This window comes from Salvelinus alpinus, chromosome 3 (genome assembly GCF_045679555.1).
Source record: "Salvelinus alpinus chromosome 3, SLU_Salpinus.1, whole genome shotgun sequence".
Lineage (NCBI taxonomy): Eukaryota > Metazoa > Chordata > Actinopteri > Salmoniformes > Salmonidae > Salvelinus > Salvelinus alpinus.
The window spans coordinates 49,808,936-49,826,049 of NC_092088.1; the positions used below are offsets into that span (position 1 = coordinate 49,808,936).

Sequence of the window (17,114 nt, forward strand, 5' to 3'; positions counted from 1 at the left end):
TGCGCGTGTGCTTGTACATGCGCATGCATGTAAATGCGTGTGTGTGTGTGTGTGTGCGTGTTTTTCTATTCGATTTAAGACAAAGTGATAGCTGGGTGAGTCAATACTCTTGTTACCAGTCCAGACAGAGAGCACAGTGGAATATCAAATTTTATTCTGTGTTTAGAAATTTAAAATCTGTCTTATCAAAGTCAGTCAGTGATATCCATACCTATATCTACACCTATACAAATTGACTTTTGGCTGCATTTAGCAGTACTATTTGTAGCATAAGTTCTTAACTTCCCATATCAGACAAGGATTATTTTGACCAAAAAGGTCTGCAGAACCGAACCAACAAGCAAATTATGTGGATATTTGCTTACTCCTTTGAAGATTGATTTTAATCTCCTACGTTTGCAGATACTGTATAACTCATTCTAAAATTACCATGGTTCTCCTCCGTCACAGACCCCAGCTGTCAAAGGGAAATATAAGTAATTTCATATTTTGTGTCACTGACAAATTCTCTAGTTATTTCTGTTTGTCTCTTTTCCAAAATGCCATCCCTGTACAACTACATTACATTAATGACACTAGACATTTGAGATGTCGTATTATTTCAGCTATCAAAACCAGATTTTGAAATGACACCTGTATCAAGAGGCTCAGAGTCAGACATTGTGTTGTCTAGAGTAGACAACCATGTCTCCTTTGTTGACACTTCCTGTGTTTTATGTAGTTCACACTGAGTGTGTGTTATCCCAGGAAAGACTACTCCCTGAACAGCTATGAGTCAGACTCCGCTGCTGTCAAACCGCTCCTGAACTGAGCTGAACTCCCCTCGAGGCCCCTTTCTCTTCAGCATCTCTCTGAGTGGTTGTTATGGCTGTCAGTGGGGTGCAGAGGCCCCCAGAGAAACACTCATTCATGGCTGCTGATGACAATGTTTTCATTTCAAATCAGTTAATTAATTCACTCTTTCTATAGCATAACAACAAAGGTCTCAACTTCTCACACGTCTGGCAGTATTTGGCCATCTTCTATTGAAGACACACTGTGTCCCTGTGATCTTGGGAGGGGTCAGTAATTTCTGTGAGATAGAGTTGTTACAATGTCCTGACAGAGTGACATGCCTGATGACGGTTTGCTCTCTCTATCTCTGCCTCCAGCTGACTCCTGCTGGGACCATCATATTCACAGGCTTTGGTGAAGACAATGGGGCCACAGACATCGATGATGGGCCTAACGGAGAGATAGAATATGGCATCCAGTACAACCCCAACGACCCAGTACGTGGATGTAATGCTTTCTTACTGAAGACTGACTTATTTAAGCTATAGGACTATGGAATAGTGGAACAATGTCTGTTGTTAATGAAAACTATGAGTGAACACTCTCTCTCCCTCTCTCTATCAGGTGTCTAATGAAACTGTGGCTGTAGGGAATACTCTCTCTGGGTACATTGTTCTGGCTGAGAGACTAAACTACGAAGAGAGAACACGCTACCTGGTCATTGTTCAAGCCAACGTGAGACACTTTGCTATTTCCTTGTGTTTGTGTTTAGAAGCCAGAAGTGTGTAGGCGCATGCCTGTGTGTTTGTGCATATTGCATATGAATGGATAAAATTGATCCTGTTGAAATTGTTTTTTGTAAAGATTTTACTTGGTATTGACAGTGTAAATCTTGATTGAATAATATTCTGAAATAGTTTTTTTTGCCCTGGCTAAGGTAATGGATTGGCGTTTTGCCAGGCTTTTAATGTAATGCGGTTATGAGTTGTAATAGTAGAATGCACAACATTTGGTGGTGCATGGACAGTTTTCCTCTTGTTATGTAATTAACCTGTCAGAAGTGTCCAGTTGAACAACTAGCCCATGTTAGCTAGGTAGGTAAGTTAAGCCAACCAGCTATCTAAATCTTGTAGTTAACATGGCCAGATTATGTGCCCATGGGGCCCTATATAAACATACATAAAACATGGGGTCGCGAGGTGGGGGTTTGCTATTACACCAATGAATGACAATATCCATCCAAACCTTTGCCACCTAGGAATTTTGAGTGAGTGACGTGACCTTCTCAAATAGTAGTTAAATACCCCTGGTTTATGGACTTCTTTTTGTTCAAATCGTTTAGTTGGGTAAATTAGTGATCGTTACTTAGATTGGTGGATGCTTCTTTAAGTTTGCCATCACCAAACAAACCAAAACCTTACTAGTTAGCTATCTGTTATTACTCAAAGGAAAATCTACGTAATTGGAAGAAGATGATTTCACGTTTGCAATTATAGTACATCTTTTGCAAACTGTTTATCCATAAATTAAGGCATCAGCCTCTAGAAGCTTTGATTATTTGACTGTTTTGAATGAATTGCTTGACGGACAAATATGTCTAGTTATGGAATAGAAGTGGCATAATTATACTTGCTTCTGAGTTATTAAACTATTTTGATGGTTGTACATTGCTGGCCTTAATCTTCTATAAAAAATATTTTTGCAATCCAGGGATGAAGTTTATGATGTTTCATGGAAATGTTGTAAATGTTTATGGTTCTACAGAGGAAACAAAGATACACAGCAATGAGTAAACAGAGCATTTAATTAAAGTAGACTGTTAAATAATGGCATAAGAATACATACATTATGGCTGTATTATAAATAGACTAGCTTAACATATACTGTAAGTCAGAGGTGTGGACTCGAGTCACATGACTTGGACTTGAGTCACAAATATGATGATTTTAGACTCAACTTGACAAAATCAAAAAAGACTTGCAACTCGACTTTGACTTTAACACTAATGACTCGTGACTTAACTTGGACTTGAGCCTTTTGAATCGAACTGAGTTGATACCCTCCCCAAGCCCAAATATATAAAAAACAATATGCTATTAAAAAAAGTGTGCAGCGCATCAACTCTTCATTTAACGGATTACTGTTTGAATCGGACAGCAGTCAATCAAATTGTGCCAGCGGAGAAAAAGTTACGCTTGGCAGTGCAGAGTAACGTCGGCAGATGAATTCAGACGGAGCCCTTGGAAAGATGATAGCCCAAATTATTATTTTTGGATATAAAGACTACGCTGTAGGCAACAGAAAAATTATTGCAACTTTCAAAACATGCGGGGAAAAAATTACAGACAGAGGCGTAACAACTTCAAACTTTGTTCGACATTTGAAGCTACACAAAGAACGGTAGGTCGTGGCTAATATAGTCGACATCTATATATAGCTTTACTAGTGTAGCATGTAGGCTAACGTAACGTTAAATCAATGAGCCTCCACACAGTCAGTCAGTGCGGGAACATGATCAATGCACCTAAGATTGAGCTACAACTAGCTAGGCAGGTTACTGCTTTTCCTAAAACCATTGACATACGTAAGCCTACTGTAACCACACACAGAGAGGGTGTGTGTGTGTGTGTGTTAAGGTTGGGCGATTGTGTACAAGCCTACACCGCTTGCAGTGTTTTGCCCACACTCTCCAGCCGGTGGTAGGAGATGGCTTGAAAGAAACAAAAATGATAACTCCTTCTCTTTCAAAGTTATCAAAAATCAGCTCACTGCTGCATACAAGCACAACATTCAAAGAGGTGTTTTAGGCTGAATTTGGGAGACATCCCTGCCACTGTCAACACAAGATGGAACTCAACACTGAGACAAGTGAAGGCAGTTATCCAATGTGACCATCTAAAGCTATGTCATGTTCTAGAAAAGGCACAAGGAGTTATTGTTCACAGTATGGGAGTGGAACAAGTTGCAGGCACCATCTTCCGCCAGAAAGTGACAGGGTCACAATCACCAGCCTGCTCCTTCAAAGCCACATTTTCTTGCAGCTCAATCAACTCCATTTGCAGTGATGCAAAACCTACCCATCTGAAGATCTGTTTTGCTTCTTTTGACAACTTTGTCATGTTTGTGACCAAGAAGAGGTTCTGGATGAGCAGCAGCAGTTCTCTTCTAACAGTGAAGTTATCAAAGCGAGCCTTGAAGTTATCCATCAGCTTCTGGGTGAAATCATCATGGTTGGAAACAACTTTGTCTCCCTGTGTTTACACCAGAAGATTGGGGAAGTGGACAAGTTCTCCCTGGAGATCATTCTTGAAAACCTCACATTTCTTCTGTAAAGTGCTGTTATATCACACACTGTGTTGTCCCGTCTCTGCAGCTTAACATTCAGTTGATTAAGGTGTGATGCAATGTCTGTCAAAAATACAACTGTTTCCATCTTCTACTCAACTTCCAAAAACTCAGAAAACTGAGTTGCCTTGTCACTATTTTGCTCTGATAAGAAAGCTTTGATTTACTCCTGTATGGCCCTAATGCGTTCCAAAACCCTGTATTTGCTGAGCCAACTGTTGTGCAGTAGTATGCCTCAGAATGCCTCGTAACAGACTGTGTTGCTCTCAAAAAGTTAATCAGTTTCATCATTGTTTTCATTACCTCAGAATACTATTTTCCAAGACACAGGACAGATATGATTCAAGTCAGGGTGGTCCTCTTTCAAACGTGCAACCAGTCCCCTCCCTCTTCCTATCATGGCTGGAGCTCCATCTGTGGTGATGGAGACCACTGACTTCAGATCTAACCCCCTTTTTGTCAGCATCCCTTTGATGGGATACATCTGATTGAATTTACTATGCCTGGTGTCATAATGTCACGTCAAGCATTGAGAAATAGAGACATCATGAGCAGATGGGCTCCCACATTTTGGTGCAAGGACAACAACCTCTCCCTCAACGTGATAAAGACAAAGGAGATGATTGTGGACTACAGTAAAAGGAGCACCGAGCACACCCCCATTCTCATCGACAGGGCTGTTGTGGAGCAGGTTGAGAGCTTCAAGTTCGTTGGCGTCCACATCACCAACAAACTAACATGATCCAAGCACACCAAGACAGTCGTGAAGAGGGACGGCAAAACCTATTCCCCCTCAGGAGACTGAAAATATTAAGGCATGGGTCCTCGGATCCTCAAAAGGTTTTACAGCTGCACCATCGAGAACATCCTGACAGGTTGCATCACTGCCTGGTATGGCAACGGCTCGGCCTCCGACCGCAAGGCACTACAGAGGGTAGTGCGTACGGCCTAATGCATCACTGGGGCCAAGCTTCCTGCTCTCCAAGACCTCTTTACCAGGCGGTGTTAGAGGAAGGTCCTAAAAATTGTCAAAGACTCCAGCCACCCTAGTCATAGACTGTTCTCTCTGCTACCGCACGGCAAGCGGTACCAGAACGCAAAGTCTGTGTCCAAAAGGCCTCTAAACAGCTTCTACCCCAAGCCATAAGATTCCTGAACATCTAATCAAATGTCAACCCAGACTACCTACGCTACTGCTATTCTGTTATTTCTTATGCATTGTCACTTTAATAACTCTACCTACGTAAATATTACCTCAATTACTTCGACACCGGTGCCCCCGCACATTGATCTTGATCTGTTGTTACCCACTGTATATATAGCCCCACTATTGTTATTTTTACTGCTGCTCTTTAATTATTTGTTATTTTTATCTTACTTTTTTCAGGTATTTCTTAAAACTGCATTGTTGGTTAAGGGCTTGTAAGTAAGCATTTCACTGTAAGGTCTACACCTTTTGTATTCGGCGCATGTGACAAATAAAATTTGATTTGATTTTGACAGTATGATTACACAGGAGAAGAAGAAGAAAATGAAGAGAGGAAAAAGGGATTGAGATAGAGAGAAGACAGAATGTCACAGAGACAGACAGACTAATAGAAAGAGGAACAGAGGAAAGGGATTTATTTGCTTTGTTTCCCCAGTAAATATGGATGACAGGGGCCTAAGCTGCTCCCGGAGATTTCATCTTTCCTTTACCAATGTCAGAAGAGTTTAGAGGGAGAAGGACATGGCATCAATTGGACCTCTGCTGCTTATGTCAGGGTTCAATTATTGTGACAATGTGAAGTGCTGCTCAGATTACTTTTATAATGTCTCGTGTGCATGTGCGTTTGTGTACTGTCTGTATATTGGTGTCCTTGAAAAAGATAACTGTACACAATGCTTTCTAGAATCTGATGCCTTGATATGTCGAATATCTCCGAGTGTCTTTTAAGATGGTAAAGACTCATTTTAAACGTAGGAAAAATTAGGAGGGGTTGTTACAATTGATATTTGAAGTAGAGGTAGAGTGATGATGAAATGTATTTCTCAACCTAAATGTTCAGTAAGTTTATGAAGTTGATCATGGAATTGAAAAGAGAAATTGGTCTCATGATTGATTGATTCATTTATATTGATTATATTTTAAAGTGTTGTTCATTCATGGCTTTGGTAAGTAACGATGTTGACTTCCGTCCGATAGGACCGTGCCCTGTACGATGCCAACAGGCGGACTACTACGGCCACGTTGACCATAGACGTTCTGGATGGAGATGACCTGGGGCCTATGTTCCTGCCCTGTGTCTTGGTCAATAACACCCATGACTGCAACCCCCTCACCTACCGCATCACCATACCAGAGTTCACCCAACCGGTATGAACCACACTGTGAGGGGTGTACTGTTGGCTTTGTGCGTGTGTAGGGGAACAGGAAGTGATTGAGTGCAAGTGTTTGTTTGTGTGCAACTGCAACCTCTCATCTCCTGTGTTTTACCGTAGGCAAAACCCAGCAACAGACAGAGAGGATGAGCCACTAAAGTTTGACTTGGGAACTTACAGTGCCTTCAGGAAGTATTCATACCCCTTGACTTTTAGAAGCCTGAATTTAAAATTCATATTTAAAATTCATATTTTGTGTCACTGGAATACACACAATACCCCATAATGTCAAAGTGGAATTATGTTGTTAGAAATACAAATTTAATTATGAATGAAAAGCTGAAATGTCTTCAGTCAATAAGTATTCAACCCCTTTGTCATGGAGAACCTAAATTAGTTTGCCCATTTATTCTTTTAAAGATTATTCAAGCTCTGTCAAGTTGGGGCCGAACTCCCTGCCACCCAGGACCTACAGTTGAAGTCGAAAGTTTACGTACACTTAGTTTGGAGTCATTAAAACTAGTTTTTCAACCACCTCACAAACTTCTTGTTAATAAACTATAGTTTTGGAAGGTCAGTTAGGACATCTACTTTGTGCATGACACCAAGTAATTTTTCCAACAATTGTTTACAGACAGATCATTTCACTTATAATTCACTGTATCACAATTCCAGTGGGTCAGAAGTTTACATACACTAAGTTGACAGTGTCTTTCAACAGCTTGGAAAATTCCAGAAAATTATGTCAGAGAAGCTTCTGATAGGCTAATCATTTGACATCATTTGAGTCAATTGGAGGTGTACCTGTGGATGCATTTCAAGGCCTACCTTCAAACTCAGTGCCTCTACTTGAGATCATGGGAAAATCAAAAGAAATCAGCCAAGACTTCAGAAAAATAATTGTAGACCTACACAAATCTGGTTCATCCTTGGGAGCAATTTCCAAACACCTGAAGGTACTACGTTCATCTGTATAAACAATAGTACGCAAGTACAAACACCATGGGACCACGCATCCGTCATACCGCTCAGGAAGGAGACGCGTTCTGTCTCCTAGAGATGAACGTACTTTGGTGCGAAAAATGCTAATCAATCTCAGAACAACAGCAAATAACATTGTGAAGATGCTGGATCTATATTCAGAGTAAAAGAGTCCTATATCGACATAACATGAAAGGCCGCTCAGCAAGGAAGAAGCCACTACTCCAAAACCGCCATGAAGAAGCTAGACTACGCTTTGCAACTGCGCATGGGGACAAGGTCGTACTTTTTGGAGAAACGTCCTCTGGTCTGATGAAACAAAATTAGAACTGTTTGGTCATAATGACCATTGTTATGTTTTGAGGAAAAAGGCCGAAGAACACTATCCCAACCGTGAAGCACGGGGGTGGCCTCATCATGTTGTGGGGGTGCTTTATTGCCGGAGGTACTGGTACACTTCACAAAATAGATGGCATCAAGAGGAAAGAAAATTATGTGGATATAATTTAGCCACATCTCAAGACATCAGTTAGGAAGTTAAAGCTTGGTCGCAAATGGGTCCTTTTGCCTTGTCACTTTACCCCACCTACAGTGCATTTGGAAAGTATTCAGACCCCTTGATCTTTTCCACATTTTGTTACGTTACAGCATTATTCTAAAATGTATTAAATAAAAACTTTTCCACATCAATCTACACACAATACCCCATAATGTCAAAGCGACAACATGTTTTTAGAAATTTTAGCAAATTTCAAAAGAATGCAAAACAAAATATCTTATTTACGTAAGTATTCAGACCCTTTGCTATGAGACTCGAAGTTGAGCTCAGGTGCATTCTGTTTCCATTGATCATCCTTGAGATGTTTCTACAACTTTGATTGGACTCCACCTGTGGAAATTCAATTGATTGGATATGATTTGGAAAGGAACACACCTGTCTATATACAGTGGGGAGAACAAGTATTTGATACACTGCCGATTTTGCAGGTTTTCCTACTTACAAAGCATGTAGAGGTCTGTAATTTTTATCATAGGTACACTTCAACTATGAGAGACGGAATCTAAAACAAAAATCCAGAAAATCACATTGTATGATTTTTAAGTAATTAATTTGCATTTTATTGCATGACATAAGTATTTGATCACCTACCAACCAGTAAGAATTCCGGCTCTCACAGACCTGTTAGTTTTTCTTTAAGAAGCCCTCCTGTTCTCCACTCATTACCTGTATTAACTGCACCTGTTTGAACTCGTTACCTGTATAAAAGACACCTGTCCACACACTCAATCAAACAGACTCCAACCTCTCCACAATGGCCAAGACCAGAGAGCTGTGTAAGGACATCAGGGTTAAATTGTAGACCTGCACAAGGCTGGGATGGGCTACAGGACAATAGGCAAGCAGCTTGGGGAGAAGGCAACAACTGTTGGCGCAATTATTAGAAAATGGAAGAAGTTGAAGATGACGGTCAATCACCCTCGGTCTGGGGCTCCATGCAAGATCTCACCTCGTGGGGCATCAATGATCATGAGGAAGGTGAGGGATCAGCCCAGAACTACCCGGCAGGACCTGGTCAATGACCTGAAGAGAGCTGGGACCACAGTCTCAAAGAAAACCATTAGTAACACACTACGCCGTCACAGATTAAAATCCTGCAGCGCACGCAAGGTCCCCCTGCTCAAGCCAGCGCATGTCCAGGCCTGTCTGAAGTTTGCCAATGACCATCTGGATGATCCAGAGGAGGAATGGGAGAAGGTCATGTGGTCTGATGAGACAAAAATAGAGCCTTTTGGTCTAAAATCCACTCGCCGTGTTTGGAGGAAGAAGAAGGATGAGGACAACCAAGAACACCATCCCAACCGTGAAGCATGGAGGTGGAAACATCATTCTTTGGGGATGCTTTTCTGCAAAGGGGACAGGGCGACTTCACCGTATTGAGGGGAGGATGGATGGGGCCATGTATCGCGAGATCTTGGCCAACAACCTCCTTCCCTCAGTAAGAGCATTGAAGATGGGTCGTGGCTGAGTCTTCCAGCATGACAACAACCCGAAACACACAGCCAGGGCAACTAAGGAGTGGCTCCGTAAGAAGCATCTCAAGGTCCTGGAGTGGCCTAGCCAGTCTCCAGACCTGAACCCAATAGAAAATCTTTGGAGGGAGCTGAAAGTCCGTATTGCCCAGCGACAGCCCCGAAACCTGAAGGATCTAGAGAAGGTCTGTATGGAGGAGTGGGCCAAAATCCCTGCTGCAGTGTGTGCAAACCTGGTCAAGAACTACAGGAAACGTATGATCTCTGTAATTGCAAACAAAGGTTTCTGTACCAAATATTAAGGTCTGCTTTTCTGATGTATCAAATACTTATGTCATGCAATAAAATGCAAATTAATTACTTAAAAATCATACAATGTGATTTTCTGGATTTTTGTTTTAGATTCCGTCTCTCACAGTTGAAGTGTACCTATGATAAAAATTACAGACCTCCACATGCTTTGTAAGTAGGAAAACCTGCAAAATCGGCAGTGTATCAAATACTTGTTCTCCCCACTGTAAGGTCCAACAGTTGACACTGCATGTCAGAACAAAAACGAAGCCATGAAGTTGAAGGAATTGTCCGTAGAGTGCCAAAACAGGATTGTGTCGAGGCTTAGACCGGGGGATGGGGGTACCACAAAATGTCTGCAGCATTGAAGGTCCCCAAGAGCACAGTGGCCTCCATCATTCTTAAATGGAAGAAGTTTGGAAACAGACTCCCAGACCATGAGAAACAAGATTCACTGGTCTGATGAAATCAAGATTGAACTCTTTGGCCTGAATGCTAAGCGTGACGTGTGGAGGAAACCTGGCACCATCCCTACGGTGAAGCATGGTGGTGGCAGCATCATGCTGTGGAGATGTTTTTCAGTGGCTAGGACTGGGAGACTAGTCAGGGTCAAGGGAAAGATGAATGGAGAAAATTACAGAGAAATCCTTGATAAAATCCTCTTCCAAAGCGCTCAGGACTTCAGATGGGGTGAAGGTTCACCATCCAACAGGACAACGACCCTAAGCACACAGGTCTCTGAATGTCCTTGAGTGGTCCAGCCAGAGCCCGGACTTGAATCTGATCGAACATCTCTGGTAAGACCTGAAAATAGCTGTGCAGCGATGCTCCCCATCCAACCTAACAGAGCTTGAGAGGATCTGCAGAGAAGAATGCAGAAGTCTCGAGGCTTTAATCGTTGCCAAAGTTACTTCAACAAAGTACTGAGTAAAGGGTCTGAATACTTATGTAAATGTGATATTTCAGTTTTAAAATGTTAATACATCTGCAAAAATGTCTAAATCCTGTTTTTGCTTTGTCAATATTGTGTATTGTGTGTAGATGAATGAGGGGAAAAAACTATTTAATCCATTTCAGGATAAGGCTGTAACGTAACAAAATGTGGAAAAAGTCAAGGGATCTGAATTCTTTCCGAATGCACTGTAAGTCTTTGTATTCAGAACATAAAGTGAATTTCTTTGCCACATTGTTGCAGTTTTACTTTTTGCCTTATTGCAAACAGGATGCCTTATTGCAAAGACAATATTTGTATTCTGTCCAGGCTTCCTTCTTTTCACTCTCATTTAGGTTAGTATTGTGGATTAACTGCAATGTTGTTGATCCATCTTCAGTTTTGTCCTATCACAGCAATTAAACTCTCTGTAGTAAAGCCATAATTTGCCTCGAGGTGAAATCCCTGAGCGTTGTCCTTCCTCTCGGGCAACTGAGTTAGGAAGGACACTTGTATCTTTGTGTGACTGGGTGTATTGATGCACCATCCAATGTGTAATTAATAATTTCCCCATGCTCAAAGGGCTGTCCCTTCTTTTCGAGGATTTGGAAAACCTCCCTGGTCTTTGTGGTTGAATCTGTGTTTGAAATGCACCGCTCAACTAAGGGGCCTTACAGATAATTGTATGTGTTGGCTACAGAGATGAGGGTGTTGTAAAAATCACGCTAAACACTAATATTGCACACAGAGTGAGTCCATGCAACTTATTATGTGATTTAAGGAAATTGTTATTCCTAAACTTATTTAGGCTTGCCATAACATAGGGGCTGAATGCTTATTGACGCAAGACATTTCAGCTGTTCATTTTTTTATTAATTTGTAAACATTTCTATAAACATAATTCCACTTTGACATTATGGGGTATTGTGTGTAGGCCAGTGACACAAAATTCAGGCTGTAACACAACAAAATGTGAAAGAAAGCATGGGGTGTGGATACTTTCTGAAGGCACTGTACATTTAATAAAGGCTTAACATTGTAATGGGCGATACAAACTACTAACACAGTTCATTGGTTTCTGACTCCCCCCTTTTTCCTCCCTGCCTCCTTTTCAGAGAGAACTGAACCCGCTGGAGGTGATCCCACCTATCCGAGCTGTGGACATGGACAGGAACATCCAGCCCCCCTCTAAAAGGCCAGAGATCCATTACTACATACTGGTTGGTAGGTTCCTCACTGAGCTTAAAGTCACACACATGCATGTTTGCATGATCAATCCCACTATCTCATTTTAATCCTTTATTGTCCAATTACAATTACTAATGTTTTATCACTGGTCAACATTCATACCTAAAAGCACAAAAAAAGCAAATGTTCATTCTTTGTTTTACCTCAGGTCAGCCCTCAACGTACCCAGAGTACTTCTCCCTGAACAGGACGACTGCAGCGCTCCTGCTCCTGAAACCAGTCAGCAGAGACCTGTACACCAAATTTATCATCATCATCAAGGTAAGCAAATCCACCTTCAAACTGAAATCAAGGTAATCATGTACCAAACATCAACCAGAGAATTTTGTTTTGTTTTGAGGGCTGGTCTAGTGGTAGTGCTGCCACCCCCAAACCACGGTATCACGCCCCTGGAGGCAATCCGAATTAGAACCTGTTATGATGCACAAAGCATACTACCATCCACCCACCAGAACCTCTCTCCATTTAAAATGGTAGCCCCTGAGCACTGAGCAGGCTGCCACGTACACAGAGGAGAGGAATAAGTGATGATGTTTGAAAAGTGCTTTGTGTGAGTATGGAGCAGGCGAGGGAGGAGGAGAGGTGGAGGGGGAGGTGGTTGGAGGGAGATAGCACCAGTTCACTGGTGCTGGAGGTATCAGCAGGGAAGGAAAGAGAGAGTTAGAGGTTGGTATCTAGAGGAGACTGCTCTGGGTTAGCTGTCAGATACCGCTTTATAAATATGCTTACTGCCATTTAAATATATTGAGAGCTTCGTCATCGAGATACCTGGAGGAGTGAAAAGACAGTTTGTACATAGTAGTTGTAGTTATTGTGACTTGTTATAGAATGTTCAGTACCAAGGACAATGTTGTCATTGATCCTGATGTCACATTGGAAAAAGCCATTTTCTCTCAGAGGGTGGCAAGGACAAATATGAAAAATATAGATGAGTCAGATAGATGGATTGGGTTGGAGGGAGGATAGGCAGATAAAGACAGAGGAAGAGAGAATAAGGGGAGAAAAAATAGAACAAGAGATGGGGAAATAAGTTAGTCAGAGAGATAGAGAGAGGGTTAATTGAGGAAGGGGAGAGAGAGAGACAGAGAGAGAGCAAGATGGAGTTTGTGAGAGTGGGTGGAAAGAATGAAGAATGAGTGATAAACAGTGACTGTAGGTGCAGAGAGTTTTAAACATTTATGTACATATAAGTGTCGTATATCGGCTGAAAGCTTATATTCTTGCTAATCTAACTGCACTGTCCGATTTACAGTAGCTATTAAAGCGAAAACATGCCATGCAATTATTTGAGGACGGTGCACCACATCAAAGTATTTTTCCACCGGCACAGGTTTCATACATTCACAAATAACGAATAAATATTCACTTTTTGAAAATCTTCGTCTGATTTGTCATCCAAAGGGCCCCAGCTGTAACATGTAGTGTTGTTTTGTTAGATAAAATCCTTCTTTATATCCCAAAAAGTCAGTTTAGTTGGTGCCATCGATTTGAGTAATCCACTCGTTCAACCTGCAGAGAAAGAAATCCGAAAATCTACCCATAAACTTTATTTCAACATGTCAAAATACGTTTCTATCCACTCCTCAGACACCCTAAAATGTAATCAAACTATAATATTTCTTACGGAAAGAAGTATGTTCAATAGGAAACCGATTTTAGCAGGTGCATAATGTCTTCATAGCCAACACAAACCATGACTGTCCTTCTGCTAAAACTGATATTTCTAATTCTTTTTTGAAGTTAGAAGCCTGAAACCTTGAACATAGACTGCTGACACCCTGTGGAAGCCATAGGAATTAGCCACAGTGAGCTAATTTTCAATATGACCTTTCTCTTGAATTTCTAAGAGGATGGTCACTCAAAAACAAAATCTGGTGGTTTTTCTTTGGATTTTCTCCCACCAAATCTACTGTGTTATATCCTCCTACATTATTTTAACATTTCTAGAAACGTCAAAGTGTTTTCTTTTCAATGGTACCAATTATATGCATATCCTGGCTTCAGGGCCTGAGCTACAGGCGGTTTACTTTGGGCACATCATTCAGACAGGAAGTGGAGAAAAAAGGGGCCTAGCCCTAAAAAGTTAAGAATGATGGAGATCACTGTGTTCTTTGGGACTTTCAAAGCTGCATATTTTTTTTTGGTACACATCAGAAGATCTGTGCCTCGACACAACCCTGTCTCGGAGCTCTACGAAAAATTCCTTCGACCTCATGGCTTGGTTTTTGCTCTGACAAGCACTGTCAACTGTGGGACCTTATATAGACAGATGTGTGCCTTTCCACATCATGTCCAATCAATTGAATTTACCACAGGTGAGGTCCAATTAAGTTGTAGAAACATTTGAAGGATGATCAATGGAAACAAGATGCACCTGAGCTCAATTTCGAGTCTCATAGCAAAGGGTCTGAATACTTATGTAAATAAGTTATTTCTCTGTATTGTATTTTTTATATATACATTTGCAAAAATGTATAAAACAAATGTTTTTGCTTTGTCATTATTGGGTATTGTGTGTAGATTGTTAGGGGGAAAATGATTTTATCAATTTTAGAATAAGGCTGTAACGTAAAAAAAAATGTGGAAAAGATCAAGGAGTCTTAATACTTTCCATATGTCCTGTATTGTTTGTGTACAGTGATTTTATAATATTGTATGTTTTCCCTCCAACACCGCTTTCCATCAGTTTATAAAGCAGGCCTTCATGCCAAATTTTGTCAAAAGATTTTTTGAAATCAATAAAGTATGAGAATACTTTGCTTTTGTTTATTTTTTTTGTATTGAGTATGAGCAACTTGAATTTGTAGTCTGAATATTTGTGCAATTTAATTTAGGATACCTTAAACACCACAAGCCTTTTTAAGTTTGTATTTGTATTTATCGAGGATCCCCATTAGCTGCTGCCAAGGCTGGGGTCCAAACACATTAAAGGTTCCAATTGATAAAGTATTTGTTTTTAATCACTTACTATATTTGAGTTTTTAACCACAATATTTGTTGTATTATTTGTTCTATCTTTTCTGGTGGATTAAACTGAAATTGTAACAAACTTTCAATGGCTTGTTTAAAAAATAACAATATTTTTTAAATAACGTTATTTAGAATAATTTATTTATGTTTTTTTTCCCGCTGGACCCTATGTCAGAGAGGAGGTTTTAGGACCACATCATGTCTATTGTCCTGCTAGTAGCCCTTGTGAAACATGGGTTTCATTCATTGAAAATTAATTATTATATTTTGGAGATAATTTTGTTTTCAAATAACCGAAAGTTATTGGCTGTACTAGAGAATTTAAAACCTTTTTTGTAAGAACATAATATATGGGATTGATTTTATTAAGAAATGTAGCTCAATAGAATTCAATCAATTTTGAATTCACGCTGTACCACAACAAAATGTGGAATAAGTCAAAGGGTATGAATACTTTCTGAAGGCACTGTATGTTGTAAGTTGCATGTCAGTACATGTTACAGTGAGGTTCATAATACATATAAACTTGTCTCCTTCCTTTAGGCTGAGCAGGACAATGGCCACCCCCTCCCAGCGTACGCTGACTTGATCATTGATATCCTGGATGAGAACAACCAGGCTCCATACTTCCAGTTCCAGTCCTACCAGGGATACGTCAGCGAGTCCTCCCCAGTGGGAACCACCATCTCTGCCAGCTCCGACCTCACTGCCCCCCTGGGCATCATTGCCCTGGACAACGACATTGAGGAGGTATGGGAATGTGCGTGTGAACAGACACAGACACAGAAGTGAACACACATACAAACAATCTTGTACAACCAACCTTGTGGGGACACACAATTCAATCTCATTCAAAGTCCAATTTTCCCTAACACTTTAACCTAACCCTAACCCTAAAACTAACCCTAGCTCCTAACCCTAAACCTGATTCTAACCCTAACACTAATTCTAACCTTAACCCTAAACCCCCTAGAAATAGCATTTGACCTTGTGGGGGTAACAAAATGTCCCTAGTTCGTCAATTTTTGGTTTGTTTACTATTCTTGTGGTGACTTCTGTTACGTTATAGGCTTATTCTAAAATGGATTAAATACATTGTTTTCCTCAGCAATCTACAAGCAATACCCCATAATGACAAAGCAAAAATAGTTTTTTTTCGACATTTTAGCAAAAAAAAAATATATATATATATATAAAAAAATGAAATACCTTATTTACATAATTATTCAGACCCTTTGCTATGAGACTCAAAATTGAGCTCAGGTGCATCTTGTTTCCATTGATCCTCCTTCAAATGTTTCTACAACTTAATTGGACTCCACCTGTGGTAAATTCAATTGATTGGACATGATTTGGAAAGGCACACACCTGTCTATATAAGGTCCCAGTGCATGTCAGAGCAAAAACCAAGCCATGAGTTTGAAGGAATTGTCCATAGAGCTCCGAGATAGGACTGTGTCAAGGCACAGATCTGGGGAAGGGTACCAACAAATGTCTACAGCATTAAAGGTCACCAAGAACGCAGTGGCCTCCATCATTCCTAAATGGAATAAGTTTGGAACCACCAAGACTTTTCCTAGAGCTGGCTGCCCGGTCAAACTGAGCTAGAGTTCTTCTGTGGAGATGGGCAAACCTTCCAGAAGGAAGGCACCACCAATCAGGCCTTTATGGTTGAGTGGCCAGACAAAAGCCACTCCTCAGTAAAAGGCACATGACAGCCCGCTTGGAGTTTGCCAAAAGGCATCTAAAGACTCTCAAACCATGAGAAACAATATTCTCTAGTCTAATGAAACAAAGATTGAACACCTTGGACTGAATGCCAAGCGTCATGTCTGGAGGAAACCTGGCACCATCCCTACGGTGAAGCTCGGTGGTAGCAGCATCATGCTGTGCAGATGTTTTTCAGCGGCAGGGCCTGGGAGACTAGTCAGGTTCAAGGCAAAGATCAACGGTGCAAAGTACCGTTGAGAGATCCTTGATGAAAACCTGATCCAGAGCACTCAGGACCTCGTACGGGGGTGAAGGTTCACCTTCCAACAGGACCACGACCTTAAGAACACAGTCAAGACAACGCAGGAGTGGCTTCAGGACAAGTCTCTGAATGTCCTTGAGTGGCCCAGCCAGAGCCTAAACTTGAACCCGATCTAACATCTCTGGAGAGACCTGAAAATAGCTGTGCAGC

At 40.9% G+C, this 17,114-nt stretch overlaps 1 protein-coding gene across 2 annotated transcripts in view; it reads left to right on the forward strand.

The window, feature by feature from the left end:
- The window catches only part of LOC139570882 (protocadherin-15-like), a 276,263-nt gene that overhangs the window by 97,350 nt on the left and 161,799 nt on the right, over positions 1 to 17,114 (forward strand). For both annotated transcript variants that reach the window (XM_071393180.1, XM_071393179.1), the window contains 6 exons: positions 1,152 to 1,271; positions 1,399 to 1,509; positions 6,305 to 6,475; positions 11,830 to 11,938; positions 12,111 to 12,223; positions 15,476 to 15,682. In XM_071393180.1, the coding sequence (XP_071249281.1) occupies positions 1,152 to 1,271; positions 1,399 to 1,509; positions 6,305 to 6,475; positions 11,830 to 11,938; positions 12,111 to 12,223; positions 15,476 to 15,682 (831 nt within the window). The remainder of the gene's footprint in view (positions 1 to 1,151; positions 1,272 to 1,398; positions 1,510 to 6,304; positions 6,476 to 11,829; positions 11,939 to 12,110; positions 12,224 to 15,475; positions 15,683 to 17,114) is intronic.